The 23,949-nt window shown below is 29.8% G+C and overlaps 1 protein-coding gene across 4 annotated transcripts in view; it reads right to left on the bottom strand.

Moving 5' to 3' along the window:
- The window catches only part of LOC126886752 (NPC intracellular cholesterol transporter 1-like), a 209,648-nt gene that overhangs the window by 55,760 nt on the left and 129,939 nt on the right, over window positions 1-23,949 (bottom strand). For 2 of the 4 annotated variants that reach the window (XM_050653787.1, XM_050653771.1), the window contains exon 6: window positions 12,797-12,868. The exons of the other annotated variants lie outside the window; for them this stretch is intronic. In XM_050653787.1, the coding sequence (XP_050509744.1) occupies window positions 12,797-12,868 (72 nt within the window). The remainder of the gene's footprint in view (window positions 1-12,796; window positions 12,869-23,949) is intronic. 4 annotated transcript variants of the gene reach the window in all.

A 23,949-nucleotide genomic window follows, 5' to 3' on the forward strand; every position in this document is an offset into this window, starting at 1 on the left:
CTACAGGAAAAATTCTTCCTTTTCCTTGTGGATTTTATTTGTAAAACTTGTCTTATCAACTACTTTCCTTTTTTTTCTCTATAACTCCATTGTTCTTATTCTTATTTCTGTTCTAACTGATTTTTAGCCAATCTTTGTTTAAAACTTTTTGTTCGATAACAAGAGAAAACCCAAAATGTTTTCGATAAAAATATTTTTTTAGAAGAATTAAAAAAAATACCATTTGCTACTATGGCGTTGTTAAAATTTGATATCGTTAGATTTCTGTAACATATATTTGTACAGCCACGTGACATTGATAAATGAAGCTGAAACGTAATGTTTGATTAATTCTCATGCAATGCCAACAATTCGAAACATAAATGACACCTTAAAAAACAATGAGTATAAAAAATAAGTATTAGTTAAAAACCAATGTCTCAAAACATATTAGTGTTTCAAGGTATTTTCTCTTCAACGTGTGTACGGAATGCGACATCACGAATGCGTGTTAATTTAGTTGCAGATTTAATGATTGCAAATAACATAAATCTACTATTTTGCTTGATAACTGAGTGCAGTTACATAGACTATTATTATTAATATTTTAAGTGTACAATTTCGATGTCCAAATATGACGATTTAGACAAACGAATAACTTTTATTAAACAAAATATTGTTCCTTTATAATAAGTATACGAAGTGTTTTTTAATATTGTTCTGAAGCTATTTTCTTGTGGCATCTTAGTGCAGTTTACTATTTTTGTTGGGAATAAACCACAATTCTACTTTAAAATTAGGTTTACTTGATTTCCTCTTCGAAAATCGTTATCAAAATACAAAACATTAATAAATTTAATTTTTTTTTGTTTTCATAAAAATGACTAATTGAAAATATCATGAAAAAATTTTTTTTTTCCAAATTTTGAAAATTATTACGGCAATACAATTTCGTTTTAACTTTTATAATTTTGTACAATCAAGATCTTTTAACGTTACAAACGCTACATCTTTGCTATTATATTTTTAAATAATTGTTTGCTTTCCCGTTAAAAACCTGTTTGGCGCCCTCTTTTGTTATCATCTATTTCCTATCTCTCGTTTTATTTAATTCATCAACTGAACATACTGAACGTACTTTATACTCTTACTCTCTAGATAATATGTCTTTTAATACGAAACATGGTTGTCCATCTCCTTATACTTTCCGCTGCCATATTTCAATGACAGTGACAATAATGGAGAGGGGGCAAAATTAATTTATTTAAAGAGATTAGCCTATAATAGATTTATTTTATTTCAACAAATCTTCTCTTGGGGTAAGAATCATAATTATTACATTCATTATATTCCCACATACATAGCTAGTCTTTTATAATCATTTTTTCGTATCTAACCTACAAATCTCTACATATTCTCCATATTTTAATTTTCAATATTTTATTGTACCTACTTAATTAATATGCACGTAGTGATCAAGTAATTTTAACTAGTAATAATCTATTAATAATTCCATTTAATTTATTCTTGTCACCTGCTGCTCTTTCTGATTATTTCTTAAAGAATGGCAGACTTGGCACACTTTGGTTTCTATACTTCTTGATGTCTGATATGTATTTTATCTTCTAGTTTTTGGATAAAAATCACTTTTCTCCCTCCGGAAGCTTCAAGAATCCTCAATTGCCGGCGATACAACAACGAGGACCATGTCATCTAGACTGCAACCAAATCATCTTGACTGCAACGACCAACATCCATGGGCCTGGTGGAATACAGCATCTAGGGCCCCCGCGCCAGTTGCAGAAACAGCAATACCATCCGACACCAAGAAGTTACCATCGAACCAATACCAAAACCATACATAAGTATAATCTAAGAATAAAAATGTATACCATTTTTATTCAGTTGCAATGCGAAGGCAAAACAATCTTACTTTTCAATTAGAATACGAAGCGCAGTCCAGTCCTCTGAATCGCGATTTTCGGCTCTTATTGGAGCCTCATCGGAGAGAACGTAGGCACTGTTCTCCATATCCTAAATGACCAGCACCGAGAGTTTTTCCCACCCATTGCAACCGAAGTGAAGGTATTAGGTGACTAGCGTCATCTGGCAATTGAAAGATGAAGTAGTTTTCAATCCTAATAGCAAAATTAATAATATTGAAAATATTAAAAACATTACTAAAAGATTTTTAAATTGAAAAACTTATTGGTACACTTTCCTGGTGACACCTCCAAGGCTTCTACAATTTGCAAGCACATGGATGCTGCAGTGAAGCATCCCTGAAGATTCCTTCCCTTTGTCTTCACTTCAAAAATATGGTCATTTAGGATATGGAGAACAGTGCCTACGTTCTCTCCGATGAGGCTCCAATAAGAGCCGAAAATCGCGATTCAGAGGACTGGACTGCGCTTCGTATTCTAATTGAAAAGTAAGATTGTTTTGCCCTCGCATTGCAACTGAATAAAAATGGTATACATTTTTATTCTATAGTCATATTGCTCCGTAGAGCAACCAGGTGCATTTTCCGTTGGAACTTTACCAAGCTGCAGACGGGGGATGTGAATTGCATAGTGTAGAATTCCTTCCCTTTGTCTTCACTGCAGCATCCATGTGCTTGCAAATTGTAGAAGCCTTGGAGGTGTCACCAGGAAAGTGTACCAATAAGTTTTTCAATTTAAAAATCTTTTAGTAATGTTTTTAATATTTTCAATATTATTAATTTTGCTATTAGGATTGAAAACTACTTCATCTTATAATCTAAGAATTGTTAGTTTTTGGCAAGAATTTGAATATATTTGTTATTGCATTTAATAAGTCATACTTTATTATATCTTTATTGAACAATAAACATGATTGGTTAAAAATACTGTTTTGTTTGCTTCCAATCCAGACCTTCATTGTTCATATATTTGATTAGGACAAGACGAACACACACACACCTTAGGAGACTGAGCTAGGCTAGGGCTGAGCTGAACGATAGCTATCATGGATGATTGAAATATTATCTTTTGATGATATTTCAGTTATCTTTATCTGGGATAGTTTATTGTATCGCTTCAATTTTTAAAAACACCAACTACAATAGAAACTGAATTTATTACCAATAAAAACAATACATTTATTCCTGAGCTGAAACTGAATTTATAACCAATAAAAACAATGCATTATATTAAAATCATAAATTATAAAACTCGAAGATTGTTTAATACCGGAAAAAATTTATCGGTTTAAAGGTATTGACATAAAAGGAGGTCATATTAAACAATTATTATTGCTACAAAGTGTTTTAAAATGCTGTTCCTATATTGAATGATTTCTGATTTATGTTGATTTTAAATTTGAAAACTAGAACATAATTTAAATATAAATAAATTTAAATATAAGAAACATACTGGGTGTCTTATTTAAAAATTGTAAGTCTGCTTTACCACGTAGTTAGTAATCGCTCTGTAGAATTCAGCATATTATCCAAGCTTGGAGAATATTATTGGTTACATTTTTCCTAAATACTTTTTTTGAATATTCTCTACCATAATGGAATTATCGACCAATGTCGCACTAAAACTCACCCTGTATGTAACTGTCATACAGATGATATGAATAAATACATATTTTATCGAGAGAAAAAAATTGTACATAGAAACGCCAGGAGTACTAGAATAATAATTATCAAAATTAAATTTAGAATGCTTACAATAAAATATTATCTATCTCATAAAGGAGCAATATTTTGTCTAATAGTACGTTCTTTGAAGATAAAATATTGCAAAACCTCTAAATTTTAAAGAACTGCTTGGATTGACATGAAATTTGGCATACACATAGCTAATAAGTCAAAGAAAAAAAGTGATATTCTGCCGATGTGTGCTTTTGCCCTAGGAGTGAATTTCACCCCCTTTTGGGGGTGAAAAATACATGTTCGAAATAAATCCGGAAATGGATAAAATGCCTAATTCTAAGCAACTTTTGTTCTATAAAGTTTTTTCACCAAGTTATTATTTTTGGAGTCATTTGTGAGTGAATATGTTAATTTTTCTACAAAATAACTACGTTTTCAAACGGTTTTTCGCAAATAACTCAAAAAGTAAGTATTTGGTGGAAAAAAAATTCTTATCAAAAATATAGCACGTAAAAAAGTGAAAAACTTGGTGTATATATTAGGTCACTGTATCTAGTAGAAGCAGAGATATAGCTATAGGGGAGTGCATTTAGATTTTCACTTCGGAAAAAATCAAACAAGATAAAACTTTTTGTAATTTCATTAAGAAATGTTTAATAAACAACATATCAAAAAGTTCTACTCGAGAAGTGGGTGCTTCATTTTTTATTAAACAAATGAACAGCGAAGTTAGATGTTTTTTTTAAATAACTTCGAAAATATAATTTTTAGAAAAAAACTGACTTGACCATTGAAAAATTCAGAAAATTTTACAAAAAAAACCTTATATAAAGATTTTTCTAAAATTAAATCTCTAGCTTCTGTAATTTTTTATTTATAACGCTAAAGTCACCCTTCTCACACACATTGGCGCACTGTAAACTAGCGTTGGAAGAAGTGCACGGTTGAAATTTTTAAATGTAATTCTTTAACTAATAGATCAAAAGAAATTTTACAAATTGGACATGAAAGAAGATGAAATAAGCTATCTTATGGTTGTAATAAAAAGAAATAAAATGTATGGACATAAGTACGGTGTGGGCGGAAAGTGAGCCTTACATGAATTTTGTTTAAAATGATTTAAACATGTGTAACTAATACAATTTTACTTATAAAAACTCTCAAATTTGCACAACTTACCTTTCAATCAACTTACTAAACGATGTTTCATTAAAAAAAAATCTCAAAAATTTAATTCAAATAATACGATGTCTCAAAAAATGTAATTTTTGAAAACTTCGTAGTTTTACAGAATTCCCACCATTTTAAGACGGTATTACTCAAGTTTGAATAAATCTAATACAATTTTTTTGCTATTTTTTTTAAAGCTTGGGATGTAACTTTTTAAAAAACACTGAATTATTTTAGTTTAAAAATGAAATAAACAATTTATTTTTGAGAAAACTAAGAAAGATAAAAATATAATACAAAAACCGAAAATTACCAGCTGAAAAAATGTATATACAGAGTGATCAAAACTTTTTTCTGTAAAAGTTACCTAAAATACATTTATTAATAAGCTTCAACAATAATAAATGTTCAATAAAATTTTTTTTTTTTTTAGCTCTTATACAGTATGTCTGCGAAACTTGGAACGTATTGATAACTTTTTTAATATCAGTTTTACGAAAAAAAGTTATTCTTTATAAAATACTCTGCATCGTATATAACATAAGATGCAACCATCAAATATCAAATTTTATTAATTTTGTACGAGGTATGTAAAAAAATATGAATTTCACTCAAGAGTAAAGTACCTTTATATTTCACAATATCGAAAATTTTTATAAAGAAAAGTTGTTTGGAATTAAAAACTATGTTCCAATATGTAATTATATCCTTCTAATCGAAAATTTGTTTTTTTTTTAAATATTCTTTCTAATACATTTTAATTTTTAATATAATTGTGAAAATTATTTGTTTATCTTTTTTTTAAGAATGAAATTCCATATTTGTTTGATTGGATTCTACTTGTTTTTCATTTAAATATCCGCCATTTTGGATCCGCCATTTTGAAATTTAAATTTTTAATCTTTAATTCAGATTCAACAACCTGTTAAAAATAAAGACAATAAATGTTTTAGAAAAATGTTCTTTTTTATGTTCTTTTTAGAAAATCCGCATTTTGGATCCGCCATTTTATAGTTTATAATGTTAACATTTAAGTTAGGTTTATCAAAGCTCTCAAAAATAAATATAATATGTAGAAATAAATACATTTTTTAAAGAAATTATGATTTTACAACTATTTTTTAAGTTATCCGCCATTTTGGATCTGCCATTTTATAATTTAAATTATCAAAATTTGATTCAGGTTTAGCAACCTCTCAAAAATATCCACATATATATAAACAAACACGTTTTATAAAAAAAATCGGATTTTACAGCTACTTTTTAAGGATTTTTAGGAAAAATCCGCCATTTTGAATCCGCCATTTTGAATTTGCAAATTGTAATGTCAGATTCGGGTTCAGCATAATCAAAACTAAAAAAAAAAACATTTTTTATCAAAATAAAATGTTGAATTCACCCATATTCTTAACATTATTCATACAAAAAAATTGTTATTGTTTAAACAATTAATAAACAATTAGCGGCGAAATTTGTGAGTAGAACTTTTTACTTTAACATATTTATAAACTAACAAAAAAAGTTTTAGAAAAATATAACCTTGTTTGATTTTTTCCGAAACATTGTATCTTTTCGTTCTAATTGCACTCCCCTATAATGAAAAATAGGTTCATATTCGTCAAATTCCAAATCGTATATTTTAACGTGCCATAACTAAAAAACGAAGCACTTTTTTGGGGAAAATTCATTTTAACTTTTTTAAAGTGTTTAAAAAAATGGTTATTTTTGTTTTTTAAAAAAATTTTTAGAATCAGTAAACAAGTTACGCTCAAAATAAAGTTGGTCCCTTTTTTTTGGTAAGAAATCGGGAAAATTACCCCCTAATTAGCATTTCAAAATGAACTTAATTGTTATCACTTCACAAGTTTTTTACTTGCGTATGTATTGATCATACGATCTGTAAGTTTCATCGGTTCAAAGTCCTTATTTTTGAAAGAGCTGTAGTTAAAAGGGCTTGAACGAATCACTTATCACGAGTGTATGCAAATTTAGAAACACCGAATCTTGACCAATTTTTGTCTTACAGAAAAACAAAAAAAAATACAAAATATTCAGAAAAGTAAAGCCGGCTTTATTTATTGTTTAAGACTTTTGGTATCTCTAACAATTTTTAAGTTATTATTATATTATTTTAAGCGTTTTTTTTTCAAAATTAAAATTTTAAAAAATTTTACTTTAAAACCAATATAACTTGTGAAGCAGTAACGATTAATTTCATTTAAGTTGCTAATTGGGGGGTGATCTTCCTGATTTTTCTTGCCAAAACAAAAGGGACTAACTTTATTTTGAGCGTAACTTGTTTACATTTGATGCTAGAAATTTTTTTATAAAAGCAGAAATAAAGATTTTTTTTAACACTTGCTATAGTTTTGCTAAGGAATATTTTTTTCGACAAAATGCTTACGTTTTGATTTTTTTGCGAAAAACTGTCTAAAAACGTGGTTATTTTGTTGAAAAATGAATATATTCACTTGCAAATAACTCGAAAAGTATTGATTTGGTGAAAAAACTCTATAGAACAAAAGTTGCTTAAAATTAGTCAGTTTATCCATTTCGGAACTTATCTTGAACATATATTTTTTCACCCCCGAGATGGGGTGAAACTCACCCCCAGGGCAAAAGCACGCATCGGCACCATATATCTTTTTTTCTTTGGCATGCTATGCGTATGCCAAATTTCATGTCAATCCAAGCGGTTCTTTAAAATTTACAGCAAAAACCGTGAAAGAATGTACTATAATTGTACATTCATGTAAAAATTATTGTTTTGTGCAAGATAAGAGTGCACATAAAATAATAAATATTTTTTATTAACCCTGTATAAAGGAATTTTAATCGTTTAAACATTTAGTCAACTTGAACATGGTTGAAAAGCCTTTAAATTGTTTCATTTTTTGTATATCCTTTTTATTCACCTTTTAATTTGTATATATTCATTTTTTTACTTCTAAACTATTTGCTTGCAAACCCCTATCTTCCATTGCGCCATTTATTTTTTATCTCCACAATCTTCTTGGTATTCCATTTTTCCTGAAGTTGATAGGGATGCACTGTAACGTTTTCTTTGGTCATGTTTGCTCATTCATCCTTTCTACCAGTGGCGTGCTGGCCATATAAATGAATCGGTGCAATCACCGAGAGGCCGCGGCCTCTTGAGGCCGGTCAAATAGGTTTTCACAAAAATTTTTAGATGTAATAAAAAAATACTTTTTTAATTTCTAATCGGATGTTAATTTTGCTAATAATATTAATAAAATATTTAAAAAAAATTTAATTTTTTTTTAATTGTGAAATACAGCTAAAGTAAATGAATAAGACTCTCTATAGTCTATATATATATATAAATAGATTGCTACAGACAATCTTATTATTTATTTTCATACATACAAGTATATTTATGGTTTTCCAATTTCCTTCAAACATGTATGTACTCTGCAGAATAAAAAATGGAAAAACGTCTTGCACATTTTTGACCGAATTATTGGAAGTATCGAAAAACGATTTGATCAAGACAAATCAAATCGTTTTATGATAATCTAAGCACTCTACATCCTAATTTTGATACAATAAAAAATGGTATACTGAAAAATTAAGAAATTTTTATCCTACCATATCTGCGACTGCAATTAGAGAAGAACTCGTGGATTTTTATGATAAATGGATTATATTAAAAATATGATTTTGCAAAATACATACTGAGATTATAGAAGATCGAGTTAATAATGAATATGTTCAGTCTACAGAAAATATGAATGATGATAATATAATATTATTAATCTAAGTGATAATGAACATGAAGTAACAAATGACAATGTTGATATCATGAAAACTTCACCTCCGTGTGGTACTAAAAAGTGTAAAGATTGTATAGCTTGCTGTTACGCTGTTTTGCATAAGTACAACTTATATCAGTGTGCTGTGTGCTTATCCAAATTTAAATAGTATAATATAAAGCATTTATTAACTCTTTCAATGACACCACTATCTTGCAAAAAAAGCTTTTCAACATTGAAATACATAAAAAAATCGGTTAAGAAGTACTTTAACACAAGATCACTTTTATGCTAATGGCTATAGAAAAAGAAGCTTTGTATGAGCTTAAAAATGATGGAGTAATCGACGTATTTGCTCAAAAATCTACTTTAATGCGGAAATTATTGATCAAGAGTTAAGTAATTATTTTATAAAATAATCGCAAAAGAATATTTAGATTATTGCGTTGTATTAACATTTTAATAGTTATTTATGATATAAGTGTTAAAAGTACACGTTTAAGGCACGCATGTGAAAGTTTTCAGAATTCACATGAGTGCCTTAAAAATGGTACTTTTTAACACGCATATCATACAATATTTTTTCTACAAATGTAATTACAGGACAATATCTACAAAAACTTTTACTTGAACTTGACTGACATTCCATTTTTATATTTTTTTGACATTACATCAAAATTGCCTATACAATCAATACGAATTGCAGTGCCATAAAAATTTTAAGGCACTAGTGCCTTAAAGTAGCATTTTTAACGCACGTATGGAGTGCTAAAAATGGCGTTTTTAACACGGTTGTAGAAAAATATTTTCAAATTAAAGTATTTGCACTCTACTTGAATTTGTACTCTCTTGTATAATTAATTTACTAAGATTGAGCTTAATACATAATTGAAAAATTCTCAAAATTTTATTTTACTTTTATCTTAATTTCATCAAATTCATATTATATTTATTCAGGAAATTATGGTTTCTGTGTTACTGCATACAATATTGTCATACATGTCATTTATTATTTGTAAGATTGTTACTGTTAAATGAAAAAATATAGCAAATTAAAAAAATCATTGAATTCGAAGTTTTATGTTTGATTCAAAAATAATTTATATTTTTGTTTTTTTTTGTTTTTTAAATAACGTATAAAAAATCCTGATAATAGAAGGTAAAATGAGGATGGGAGGCCGCTTTTCTATAAAATCACCGGGCCGCTTGAAAAGTTCCAGCACGCCACTGCTTTCTACGTGGCCATATTATTTTAGCCTTTTTCATTCTATAGTTTCCAGGATGCCAATTCTTATTTATAAGCCACAGGTCTGAACCATATTGTAGCAATATTTTCTATAATACTTTTGTATATCCTAATTTTTGTATTTTGAGTGATGTGGTTATTCTATAGTATACTATTCAGATGACGCATTGCTGAATAACCTTTACCAATTCTGGTAGCTATTTTTTTGTATTCCTACCACCATTTTAATGCTTACACAAAGATATTTATAGCTATCAGTATTTTCGTTTTGTGTGTCTCTTAGTTCTAAGTGCCTTCCTTCCTCTCCCACCACTATATACAGCGTTTTGATGGAATAATTGATAAACCCCACTTAGTACATGCTTCATCTATTTTTCGTAATATGTAGTGGAGATCATCTTGAACTTTTGTAAGTATTACTTGGCCATCCGCAAAATGCAAGGCTTTACAATCTATGATCTCCAATTTTAGCACCCATAGGTTCACATTTTCTGTTCCAAATTTCCAAAACTCCCTCCAAAGATAGTCCAAGTAATGAAGCTTAAAATGGGACAAAACCTCGCAATTTTTACAGAATGGATCGATTTGCTTGAAAAATTGAGAATAAGTAGTGGATAGTCCAAGGATCAAAATCTATATGAGGCCGAAAGGCGCTTTTACCATGGGGGTAGTTGCCACCCCATCTCGGGGGTAAAAATTTTTTATTTTAGTTTGACCGCAAAAATTGGTAAAAACAATCATTCTAAGCAAAAACTTTCTAAAATATCTATCTCCAGAAATAAAAAAATAGTTTCTAGCTCAAAAATTAAGTGACTTATATTAAAAATAATGTCAGTCCCTATTTTTTTCAGCGAAAAAGTGATCGGAAACTTTCCCATACTTACCACCCTAATTAAAATTAGTCATTGACCTTATTTGGTATTCTTTATTTATGTATTTTTCATAGTTTTAGAGGTTTAACCGTCTTTGAATGATTGGTTTTTAAAAAAATGTAGTTAAAAGCGAATAACGAATTTTTGTAGTATGGTAAAAAATGCCCTTTTCTTCAGAATAGAAAGATTAGCATCGGAGATACGAAAAAATATTTAAATCTAAAATGTAGCCTATTTAATTCCCAAGAAATTGGTTTGCAAAAATTTTTTTACGGCAAAAATTGAGAGAGCTATTGACAATTAAAATTTATAATAACATCCAAAAACTACCTTTACCAACCCTTTCAAAGACACCTTTTTTGCGACTGAGGATTTTAAAAGGATTTAATATTAATAGCCTTATAGATCTTGTAAAAACCTTAAAATTATTTTTTTTAAACTTTCCAGGATAAGAAATAAAAAAGTTAGGGTTAAAAAATCAATATATTTTTTTGAAAAAAAAAGGAGCAATCCAATTGGAAGCATAATAATGTAAGTTAGCGGTGTTGTTAAGTGTTTTAGTCATTGGCCTGATTGATGCTTCTTTATTTATGTATTATTAATAGATTCCAGAAGTTTGACTGGCTTATAATGATTAGTTTTAAAAAACTGGAGTTAAAAGCGAATAACGATTTTTTGTAGTTTGGTAAAAAATGCCATTGTCTTCAGAATAGAAAGATTAGCATCAGAGATACGAAAAAATGTTTAAATATGAAATTGTAGGTTATTTAATGTTCAAGAACTTGGTTTAAAAAAAATTTCTACGGCAAAAATTGAGTGAATCGAAAATGAATGTTTTTATCAACTTTTGCGGTCAAAATATAATAAAAAATTTCCACCCCCCGAGATGGGGTGGTAACCACCCCCATGTTAAAGCGCCTTTCGTCATCATATAGATTTTGATCCTTGGACTCAACTACTTATTCTCAATTTTTCAAGCAAATCGATACATTCTGTAAAAATTGCGAGGTGAAAAGCTTCGGTTCCTGGACTGAGTGTAGGTGTAATGCAGCAGCCTTGGCGAAGTCCTTTGGTCACCTTTATCTTTTTTTTTTTTCACTTTTTGTCCAATCTTTATTGTCCGATCTTAACTTTGATTATTACTACTAATCACTATTTTTTTATTATTCAATAAATGTTTTAAATCTTCTAATATAGTTTTACAACAATAACGAGTATTTTAAACAATGGATAAGGAATGATGATGATGAAATTTACGATAATTTAAGACAAATACAATAAAAAAAAATGAATTTTATCAGAATTTTTCTCTGTCGTAATGTAATTCACTCTTCTGTGCGATATTCTTCCTTAATATAATCCATATCACCAATTTTTAGGCTTCGCATTCAAATTTGCCGAAACAAGGAAAACATTCACAGACCAAATAAAGCGAACAAACACAAAGAAATTAGAAATAAATTTAATGAAAAATTTTTCTTTTTAAAAGGTATATTTATTTAAAAATCGTTAAAAGGACTACAAATATCATATAACGTTTTCGCTCTCTAAAAAGAGCATCATCAGTGTTACAGGCTTGACATGTTGAGCTACCCAAAAATATAGAGGTTAAAACCTTTTAAATGTTGACTAAATGTTTTATATTGTAAAATTAATTATGAAATTCAAAAGATGGATATAATCCCTAAGTATATGGCCCTGGGGCACTATATGTCTCCCACAAGGCACGTTTGTTGCAAAGTGAAAAACATTTTGTCTTTACATTGAAAACGACTAGTGGCAACGGAGTATTTTTGGGTGGCTCAGCATGTAAAGCCTGTAACACTGATGATGCTCTTTTTAGAGAGCGAAAACGTTTTGTGATATTTGTAGCCCTATGAAGGGGTTTTAAATAAATATACCTCGAATAAAAAACATTTTTCATTAAATTTATTTGTAATTAATGGTATACAGCCAGGCTACAGAAAATTCTTCCTTGTGGAAAGAAATTAGAGTTGTGAAAGGACGAAAACAAGTGTTACTGTAGAATTGTGGCGTTAACAACAAAATCGCAACAAATAGCGCTGAAATAATCCAACATAATATCTATCTGCTCACTACTACACCACCAACTGTTACGGCACAAAAAGAATACCTTGTCGCTCGTCGAAATTTGATTCCGTCCCTGTATCGAAATCATCCCTCGAATAGCTGTACGCATTTCGACCTGTTCGAATAAAATTAGTAAAAAAACGGTGGAATTTTTTTAAACACTAAAGGTGCTAGTAAAAATGGCCCCTGCCAAAGTTAAAAGGACATAATGACGTACATGTGCTTTGTAAAAGAAGACTGGTTTACTTGCTTGCTGTACGACAGTATGTATAACGCAATCCTTAGAAAACTAATAAGTATTTTTGAAAAATTTAAACGCACAATGAAAGATTACATTATTACCGAGGGCCGAAAGTCCCTTAGAATAACCAAAAAGTTTCTTTTGAATGAGATATTTGAAATTAAAATCACACTACCTAACTTTTCTTTTTTTTTCACCCCTGTAACTTATTAAAATAAGCATTCAGAAGTTTTCAGGGACTTTCGGCCCTTGGTAATAATGCAATCTTTCATTCTACGTTTAAATACTTTGTAGTTTTCTCAGGATTCGAAAAAAAATTAATGCATTTAAAACACATTGGCGTGAAATTTTGAGTCTACGCCCGACTTCCTCATAAAGCACGGCAAGCATTATGTTGCACGGTGCAACATAAAGCAAAAATGAAGACGCACATTTGATACATTTTAATCTTCAACATCTACTTGTTGTCGCATCAGATTAAACAAATATGGCTTAAAATTTGTTATTCAAAGGTCGTGTGATCAATTTCTATGGTTAGGTTCAACTACAACGATCCAGCTAGAGTTTAACCCGATGATGATCTGCAACATTCGTTAATATGTGATGTAAAGTTTTTGTCCGGATCTTTTAAAGAAAATGTTTTAATAAAATTTATAATATATACGAGCTACAAGTCCTTTTTACTTCTACAGTAAGTAATAAGGATTATAAATATTGGGTGGAATGCATAAAACGTAGTACCTGCTAATGCTTCAAGTATGTACTACATTTTTGAAGATTTTACTACACTTACAAAGCATTAAATGCTTTATAAGTGTAGTAAAACACTTACAGAGCATTTGTAAGTATAGTAATGCTTGCTAAGGGCCGGTTGTTCGAACGCTAATCAACAATGATCATTATCAAATAATTAATTACTGTCAATGTCAACTTTAAAAACATAATTAGTTACAATTCTGAGACTATAATCAATTAATATAACAATAATTATTAACATAATTAATAATAAATCTCATAATTGTAATTAATTATGTTTTCAGCAACCCAAACAAAGTTGACATTGACAGTTTTGGTGACAGTAATTAAATATTTGATAATGATCATTGTTGATTAGCGTTCGAACAACCGGCCCTTAGTGTAGTAAAATCTTCAAAAATGTAGTACATACTTGAAGCATTAGCAGGTACTACTACGTTTTATGCATTCAACCCATCGTTTTTACTCTTTGTAAGCTAAATATTTTGAAATTAGTTCTATGCACTATTTTGTATCACAATTATTATTGATGCATTTTTTCACTGTCATATTGTTCAAGTTCGAATTGATAAAACAAATGGAAATTTTCATTTGTAAACAAATTTAGAATTAGATGTGATTTACAGCAAATGAAAAAAAAATTGTTTGCAGAACTTATTATCGTACCATTCTACCAGTCTTCTTCTACAAAAAATGCTATACAAACAAAAATGGTTATCACACAATATAAATAAATTATGTATATGTATGTATTAAAAACAATATTTAACATCAGATTTGAAAAATATTCACTGTATAACAGAAAACTTCATTCTTAGTAGAATCTTTTCAAACCACAGTTTTTTCAAAATTAAAATTTGGCCTTTTTTGGCAGCATTGAAACTGTAATAATATAATTAAAATTCGCTAAATTTACTTTTAATTTTCGTTATTTTGTCCACTATTAATAGTTCTGGATCCCGCGAATGAAAAAAAAAGTTGATTAATAGCAAGCTGTCAAACTTTGATGTATGGGAATACTGGAACGGGGGAAGTTATAATTGTGGAACAGTTTAAAAATTTGGAACGTCAGACTACGAAGACGTCCCATGTATTTTGTCGGACAGAACTTCCAATTGATTTGTTACCCTTTCATTAAAATGTCCTGCAAAAATCACCTGCTATTTATCACCAACTGGGCATTTTAATGAGTGGAACACGTAAAATATATCAAATGACAGGAATTATGACAGGTGACAAATAGCAGTCTGATTTTTGCATGAGATTTTAATGACAGGGTAACAAATCAATAGGGCTTTTCATCGATTGTCATTTTTTTCGAGCTTCTGTCATATGTCACATAATTTTAATATATCTACGTCGTACGTCTTTGGTTTTTATCATTGGTATATACCAATAACGTATGACGTAGATATAGTAATATTATGTGACACATGACAGAAGCTCGAAACAAATGACTGTGAATGAAAAGCCCTATTGGAAGTTCTGTCTGATAAAATACATGGGACGTTTTCGTGGTCTGACGTTCCAAATTTTTAACCTGTTCCAAGATTAAAAATTCCCCTGTTCCAGTGTTCCCATTTATCAAAGTTTGTCCGACTAGACACCGTTAAGCTATTAACAAATTTTTAGCTTGCTATTAATCAACTTTTTTTTCATACGCGGGATAAAGACCTATGAGAACTGAAAGGGAAAAAGAGATTCAATAGGCCAGAAAAAAAACAGCTGACAAAAATCTTATTGTACATATAGGTTTTTGAAGATTCTTAAAAGTATGTATATGAGGGATAGCTGATGACAACTTCTTGAAGACGTACAGCCGATTTTGCTTTGTTTTTTAAACAATAATAAAAAGTAAAAAAAAATTACACATTTTAGAGAAAAATGTTTCAAATATTGTAGATCTTAAAAGTTTTTTATTTTGCAAGAAAGATTCTATTAAAAATGATAGATTTTCCTTGATGTTTACTGGTTTCATAATTTATTAGGTTAAACACAAGAATATTATTTCATGGCACAATAATTTTGGTACAAAAACACTTTCTTTACAAACAGGTATTTAAATATGGTAACCACAAAATATACTAGAAGGAATTTAGAAAAAGGAAAGTATAGGATAAAAAATTGAAGAATACAGGAGAGAAAAATTAGCAAAGTGACAGCCTTTTTTTTCATTTTTTGATAACAAATAAACAAAATATGCAAAAGGTTAAATTTCTTTTTTACACATCACATAAGCAATATATAAAAAATGTAAGATGTGGCACAATTTTAAAACAGAAAATTCTTTAAAATGACGTTTGTAAAGTTATTTTTGTTAATTTGTTGCTTAATTATTGCAAAAATAGTTTTAAAGGACGATTTTTTGAAAATCATTAATAATTTTTCTGAAAATGCAAAAAAAAAACAATAAAGCGCCAGGAACGGACGGAATATCGGCAGGATTTTTAAAACATGGAGAATCCGAACTCTGGGGAAGAATTCATTATCTACCATCATTAATATGGACCGAGGAGCAAATCCCGGAGGTATGGGCAGTTGGCCTTATACAGCCAATATAAAAAAGGAGATAAGAGGGAACGCCAGAAATATAGGTCAATTACATTGCTAAAAATATAGTCTACAAAATTATTTCTGGGATTATCTACAATAGATTATTAAAATAGGGATTTTCATTCACAGTCATTTGTTTCGAGCTTCTGTCATATGTCGTATAATCGTGGTATAATCCATGTATATTAATATTATACACAGATTATACAACATATTATGACAGCAGCTCGAAACAAATGACAATCAATGAACAGCCCTATACTCTGAAAATATAATTGATGATTCTTAAAATGGATTCACACCAAATAAAGCCTCTACAGACAATATTTTCATACTAAGAATGATACAAGAAAAAGCTTGTGAATACAACATAGAACTGTATAATATAGACTTTAAACAAGGTTTTGATAGTGTAAAAAGAGAAAAAATCCTGAAAGACCTTCGTAATCTAAGTATGTATATTTAAAAAAATATCAGCTTAATAAAAATGACGTTGCAGTATTCAAAAGCCGCAGTTAAAGTAAGACGGAGAACTGACTCCCCTATTTGACATGAATGTGGAAGTGAGACAGGGGACGCCCTATCAACAATGCTGTTTAACTTTGTTCTTGTAGTCCAGGGCTCATCTGTTTTGAGATGGACGTTGAGAGGTGACTCAAATTTTTTTGCAGATATTGCTTAAAAATAACTCAAATAATAATATTTGAGTTATCCTCCCACTCAAAATGGTCCGGAACATTGTTTAAATAATCAAAATGTCAAAATATGAAGGAAAAATTCGATTTTTTTATTGGTTTTTTGAATATAACTTTAAAACTGTTCATTTCTGAGAAAAGTTGTACTAACATAAAAGTTGCGTAATTAAATTTACTATGATATAGGATTGGTTAAAAATTTAAAAAATAGTCACCTTGTTGCAAAATAGCAATACTTGCGAAAAAAACCATACAAAAACAAGTATTCGCATTTTACGTTTTTCAACCATTTATGCTAGACTTAGGACCTTCATATTTTACCCAGAAAAACTTTATGATATAGTAAAACAACACTGTAAATTTCTTTAAGATCGGTTTAATAGATTTTGCAAAATAAATTTTGAAATCCAGCTTTCGCAAAAAAAATACATTTTTTAAAAATGTTGCAGGACTGAAAATAAAGCAGATAGTAAGTTGAATTTTTTTTTTGCTTATAGAAGTGTACTGTACCTTTCATTCGCAATTTGCAAAATTAAAATCGAATAATTACCACGGCGTCAGGAAATTTTTTAAATAAACATTAATTTTTGGTGCTGCGTGCAGGACAGCGGTGTTCGATTCACACAAGTTGATTTCCATCAAAATTTCTTCTAATCTTTATTTAATATATTATTTTCTTACTCTACATTTTGTTGTATTTTAATATTTTAATTCCACAAAAATCAAACTAATTTTATTATTGTTTGTGAAATATTGTTTAAACAATTGCATATGTTTAAAAATAATAAACTTTTATTCTCTAAGTTAAAATATATTAACAAAGAAAGTTTTTGCTAAAAAAAGTGTTATTTCAAAGGATAGAGTATGTGTTTTTATTTTGCAATAAACAAATTTATTTATTTATATCGAAATGTAATAAAAATTAAAATGTATCAATCATTATCAAAGGTCATTGAAATGCCCAATCAGAGCAAACTATCCGCTGTCCTGCGCGTAGCACCAATAATTAATGTTTATTTAAAAAAATTCCTGACGCCGTGGCAGTTAATCGATCATAATTTTGCAAATTGCAAATAAAAGCTATAGTACACTTCTATATGCAAAAAAAATTTCAACTTACTCTCTGCTTTATTTTCAGTCCTGTAACAATTAAAAAAAACGAATTTTTTTGGCGAATGCTGGATTGCAAAATTTATTTTGGAAAATCTATTGAACCGATCTTAATGAAATTTACAGTATTGTTTTACTGTATCATAACTTTTTCTGGGTGAAATATGAAGGTCCTAAGTGTAGCATAAATGGTTGAAAAAACGTAAAATGCGAATACTTGTTTTTGTATAGTTTTTTCGCAATTATTGCTATTTTGCAACAAGGGTGACTATTTTTTAAATTCTTAATCAGTTCTATATTGTAGGAAATTTAATTACGCAACTTTTATGTCAGTACAAGTGTTCTCGGAAATGAATACTTTTAAAGTTATAATCAAAAAACGAAGAAAAAAATCGAATTTTTCGTTCATTTTTTGACATTTTGATTATTTAAACAATGTTCCGGAGCTTTTTGAGAGGGAGGATAACTCAAATATTATTATTTGAGTTATTTTCAAGCAATTTCTGCAAAAAAATTTGAGTCACCTCTCAACGTCCAAATGTACTAATATTTTTACAGATCCGCCCTGGTCTATTGAGGCAGTCATCAGAAAAACCAACGTAACAGGCCATATAAATGCCAACTCAGTACAAATTACTGCATATGCAGACGATATAGCTATCATTAGTCTGTAGGAGGAAGCAACGACTAATGGAAGCGTTCAAGGAAATTGATCCTGAAGCATGAAAGAGAGCTTAAAATAAACGAACTAAAAACGAAGTACATGACCATGAAAAGAACACCTGAGAATGAAAATAATATACCAATAGACAACATACTATTGAAGGGATGGATGCCTTCACATATCTGGGAATAATAACAGAACCCATAGAAACAAACACAGGAATCAGGTAAGGAGATTCACTAAGCCCTCTACTGTTTAACATAATGTTGGTTGCAATAATAAAATAAGTGAAGAAAAAAGTTGGTACAAAATGGGCAATAGAGAGATAAAAATACTCTGTTACGCTAATGACACCGTGTTAGTAGCAGAGTGCGATGATGACCTACAAAGATTACTGCACCAATTCAACATTAACGCAAAAGAAATGAATATGAAAATATCAGCAAAAAACAAAAAGCTTAGTAATAGCCAAAGAACCTATAAGATGCAAATTGGAGTTAGACAATCAAATTATACAAGTAATGACTTCCAAATACCTGGGAATTAATCTATCAGCCGACAACAATATCGAAGAAGAGGTAAAAGACCAAATAATTAAAGCCAGTAGGGCGGTAGAACGGCCGGATGCCTAAACGACACAATTTGGAAAAACAAACACGTAAGAGTACAAATAAAGGCCCGAATATATAAGTCAGTTATTAGGCCAGTTATGACTTAAACGGCCGAAACAAGACCAGATACAAGCAAAACACGAAGACATCAGGAGACCAACGAAATGAAGATCTTAAGAAGGATTGCTGAAGAAGGACTAAAGGATAGGGTAAGAAGTGAAGAAATCAGACGCATATGTGGGGTAGACAATATAAATACCTGGCTAAAGAACAGAAAAGAAGAGTGGAATCAGCACCTAAGCACGATGTCTGAATCAAGGATAGTAAGAATAGCCAGGGACAAGTCACCGTTAGGCAGAAGAAGTATAGGACGCCCAAGGAAAAGATGGAATGACAACTTAGGGGCAGAATGAAAGTCACTGTTGAAGAAAAACAGTACTGCCTATATAAAAGAAGAACAAATCAATCAAAAGAATTCCGTAAATAGCGAAAGCGAAATTAATGGACGTATTTCCAATGAGAACAGTACGTATAATGCTAATATTGATGACATCGAAACTATCAGACAAAAGAACCAAAATGACCATCTCCAGAACATTGATTAGACACGTAGGTCTAAAACCTGGGTAATGACAAAAAAAAGATCAGAAAAAGCTCAACTCAGAACATTCGAGAGAAAGATGCTGAGCAAAGTAAATATCCTGGTGCAAGAGGAAGACGGCACATGGAGAATCAGGAGAAACGACGAGGTTATGAGTTGAATAAAGGGTAAGATTTAGTCCAGGAACCGAAGCTTTTCAGCTCGCAATATTTACAGAATGGATCGATTTGCTTGAACATTTGAGAATAAATAGTGGATAGTCCAACGATCAAAGTCTATATGATGCCGAAAGGCGCTTTTACCATGGGGGTGGTTGCCACCCCATCTCGGGGGTGGAAATTTCTTATTATATTTTGCCGCAAAATTTGATAAAAACATTCTTTCTGAACAACGTACTGTATACATTTTTTTGATAAAATTAATAGTATTCGATTTATTCGCTATCGAAAGTGTTAGTTTTATAAAAAAATCAATGTTTTTCGATAATACTCTTTTACGATTCACTCAATCTTTGTCGTAGAAAAAATTTTTTCAAAACAAGTTCTTGGGAATTAAATAACCTACAATTTCATATTTAAACATTTTTTCGTATCTCTGATGCTAATCTTTCTATTCTGAAGACAATGGCATTTTTTACCAAACTACAAAAATTCGTTATTCGCATTTAACTCCAGTTTTTTTAAAACTAATCATTCTAAGCCAGTCAAACTTCTAGATCTATTAATAATAAATAAATAAAGAAGAATGAATAAAAATACCGCTAACATACATTATGATGCATCCAATTTGGATTTCTCCTTTTGTTTAAAAAAAATATATTGATTTTTTAACCGTAACTTTTTTATTTTTTATCTTAGAAAGTTTGGTAAAAAATAATTTTTTAGGTTTTTACAAGATCTATTAGCGTATTATTATTAAATATTTTTAAAATCCTTAGTCGCAAAAAGAGGTGACTTTGAAAGGGTTGGTAAAGGTGGTTTTTGCATGTTATTACAAGTTTTAATTGTCAATAGCTCACTCAATTGTTGCCGTAGAAAAAATTTTTGCAAACCAGGTTCTTGGGAATTAAATAGGCTACAATTTCATATTTAAACATTTTTTCGTATCTCTGATGCTAATCTTTCTATTCTGAAGATAAGGCCATTTTTTACAAACTCCAAAATTCGTCATTCGCTTTTAACTCCATTTTTTTTAAACCAATCATTCTAAGCCGGTCAAACTTCTAGAACCTATTAATAATTCATAAATAAAGACCAAATAAGGTCAATGACTAGTTTTAATTAGGGTGGTGATTAGGAGGTTGCTTCCGATCACTTTTTCGCTGAAAAAAAAATAGGAACCGATATTATTTTCATTATAAGTCACTTAATTTTTGAGATAGAGCTTTTTTTATTTCTGAAGATAGATATTTTTAAATACTTTAAATTAGTTTTAACAAATTATCCTCGAAAAATACATAGTTTTCCAGTCTTTAGACTTTGAAACTACAATATTTAGCATTTGACGAAGAAGAGCTAACATATAATAAAGTATAGCTCGATTACTATTGGTCTTAAAGAAAATTAAAAAAGACTGTTTTGCTTATTTGTTTAAAATGTACAATAGTAAAGTTGTTATGATGAAACGAAAACTTTTTGAATTATTAGCAGAAAACTTATTATAAAAACATTGATTTTTCGATATAAAACTAACACTTTCAATAGCGAATAAATCGACAACTATTAATTTTATCAAAAAAATGCATGGAATGTTTTTTGCTTAGAATGAATGGTTTTAGCAACTTTTGTGGTTAAAATATAATAAAAATATCCACCCCGAGATGGGGTGGCAACCAGTCCCATGGTAAAAGCGCCTTTCGGCATCATATAGATTTTGATCCTTGGACTATCCACTACTTATTCTCAAATGTTCAAGCAAATCGATCCATTCTGTAAAAATTGCGAAGTTTTGTCCTATTTTAGATTTAAATTGCTTCATTGCTTGGACTAATTATGAAATTGTAAGATTTGTGCAAGTCAAAGACTGTCATGACTGGGACATGTCAAGAAACAAGAAGATGCAAAAACAGCAAAGAAAATATAACAATGGAAGCCGTTAGGAAGACGAAAAAAAGAGGCCCAGAACAGAGAACAAGGACCACAGAGAAGCGACACGCCTTTGATCCTCCGTGAGCACGCCGCCAATGACCTTGAAAGCAACCTGAACAACCAGCGTACCAATAGTCAGTGAGCATGTCACACAATAAATATAAATTCGTAAATAAAATTAAGCATTTATGTTGACTTTCAATAAATATAAAATATTGCACCGAAAAAAAAAAGTTGCGTGCAGGGCCGACTTTTGTTGGCATTCTTTATAATAATGGAATCATTTTTGATTTACAAAAGGTTGCAAATATATCGCACAATGCAAAGTAATGGTGAAAATCATATTGATTGGAACCATAAATATAAATAGCTTTTTGTTTATCCTGATTTTGGCATTGAAAGACCAATAATAAAATATACCTATTTCCTACGGTAGGTGTGACATTCACTGATTGTTTTTGGCTTGGGCTGATACAAGATATAATTTGTTCGTCGGGGTATTTCCTAATAAATTATATTTTTTAATATGGGTTATCGAAAAATAAAACAGCCATTGTAACTTCCACGGAAATGTCACAAACTCTGAAAGTTCCAATTCTCTTTGAGTGACAAATGTTCGTGATCGATAAAAAAACTTTATGTTGAAATCGAATTTCAATATTGTTATTGTCTTGGAAACGTATACCTTCTCTGATATATCTTTGGAGCAAAAGTATGAAGACATTTTACATTTAATTCTCTTCATGTTTCATAATTTGACAATGTTTCTTTAAGCGGAATTTTATCTCTGTAAATATTTTAAATTGGCTCTAAGCAGTACAAATATTGCCGAACGTCAAGAACCTAAAGCTTGTCACGCACGGAAAGCTATACTATAATATACGGTGATGAGTGCGCTAATATCCGAAAAAATAACGCAAAAGACGGAAAACATAATACGTTGTGAAATAAAACACAAGACTACAATATAATATCGATGTATCCACCTTTGTACCTTTGCATCCACAAAAGACATGTTAAACTACAAAACCGTCTACTTTCTTTGTTTCTAAAGATATTAGGTACATTCAAAAAAACAAACTATTCAGAAAACAACACTACAATACGATTCCGATGTATACTCCGATCCATATATATAGGTAACCTTTGTTATTTATATTTAAATAATTAAAAGTTGGCAGACAATTTTTGTATACTGCACTGCAAAAGGTAGATAAGTATTTAGTTTTTTCATTATTGAATGTAAGTTTGTTTATTTGCAACCGTGTTTTTGCAATTTTGAAGTCTTGTTCTGCTATAATTTTAAGATTTTCTCAATTATCGGCCCAATTATGTTTCCAACAATTTTTGTTTGAATCGTACTTTGTTTTTGTCGTTTAAATCAGAAATTCTCGTGTATAGAACTCTTTATATTTTTTTATTTCGTAAAAATAGGATATTTTGGAGTGCGATAACATACGGAAAGCATCTGTTGAATTTTTGACCTGGCTGACCCTTCGTAGACTTGCGTCTGACACCAAATTTAATATTTTTAATTTGAAATATCCCTTGCTTGGCAGAGCGAAGTTTAGTTTTTTATGCATTACGTAGGGGTAATTAAATTCAAGAAAATGAATCACTTTCGTCATGATTTATTATCAGTAATATTTAATCAAGTCAAATTAAGACTATTAGATACGTAATAACTAATACTTATGTAAAAATTACAAAGCAATAACAATTACCTGTTATTATTCTTACGAAATCTAAATAAACTTATTTCTCTTCCTGTCGCAGATGAACATCCGTGAAACACATACGAGTAACCAGACATTTAACTATTATAATTATATAAATGCTCAAACAAACTTTTAAATCGAGTATTTACCATACACGCCT

Source organism: Diabrotica virgifera, chromosome 1 (genome assembly GCF_917563875.1).
Source record: "Diabrotica virgifera virgifera chromosome 1, PGI_DIABVI_V3a".
Lineage (NCBI taxonomy): Eukaryota > Metazoa > Arthropoda > Insecta > Coleoptera > Chrysomelidae > Diabrotica > Diabrotica virgifera.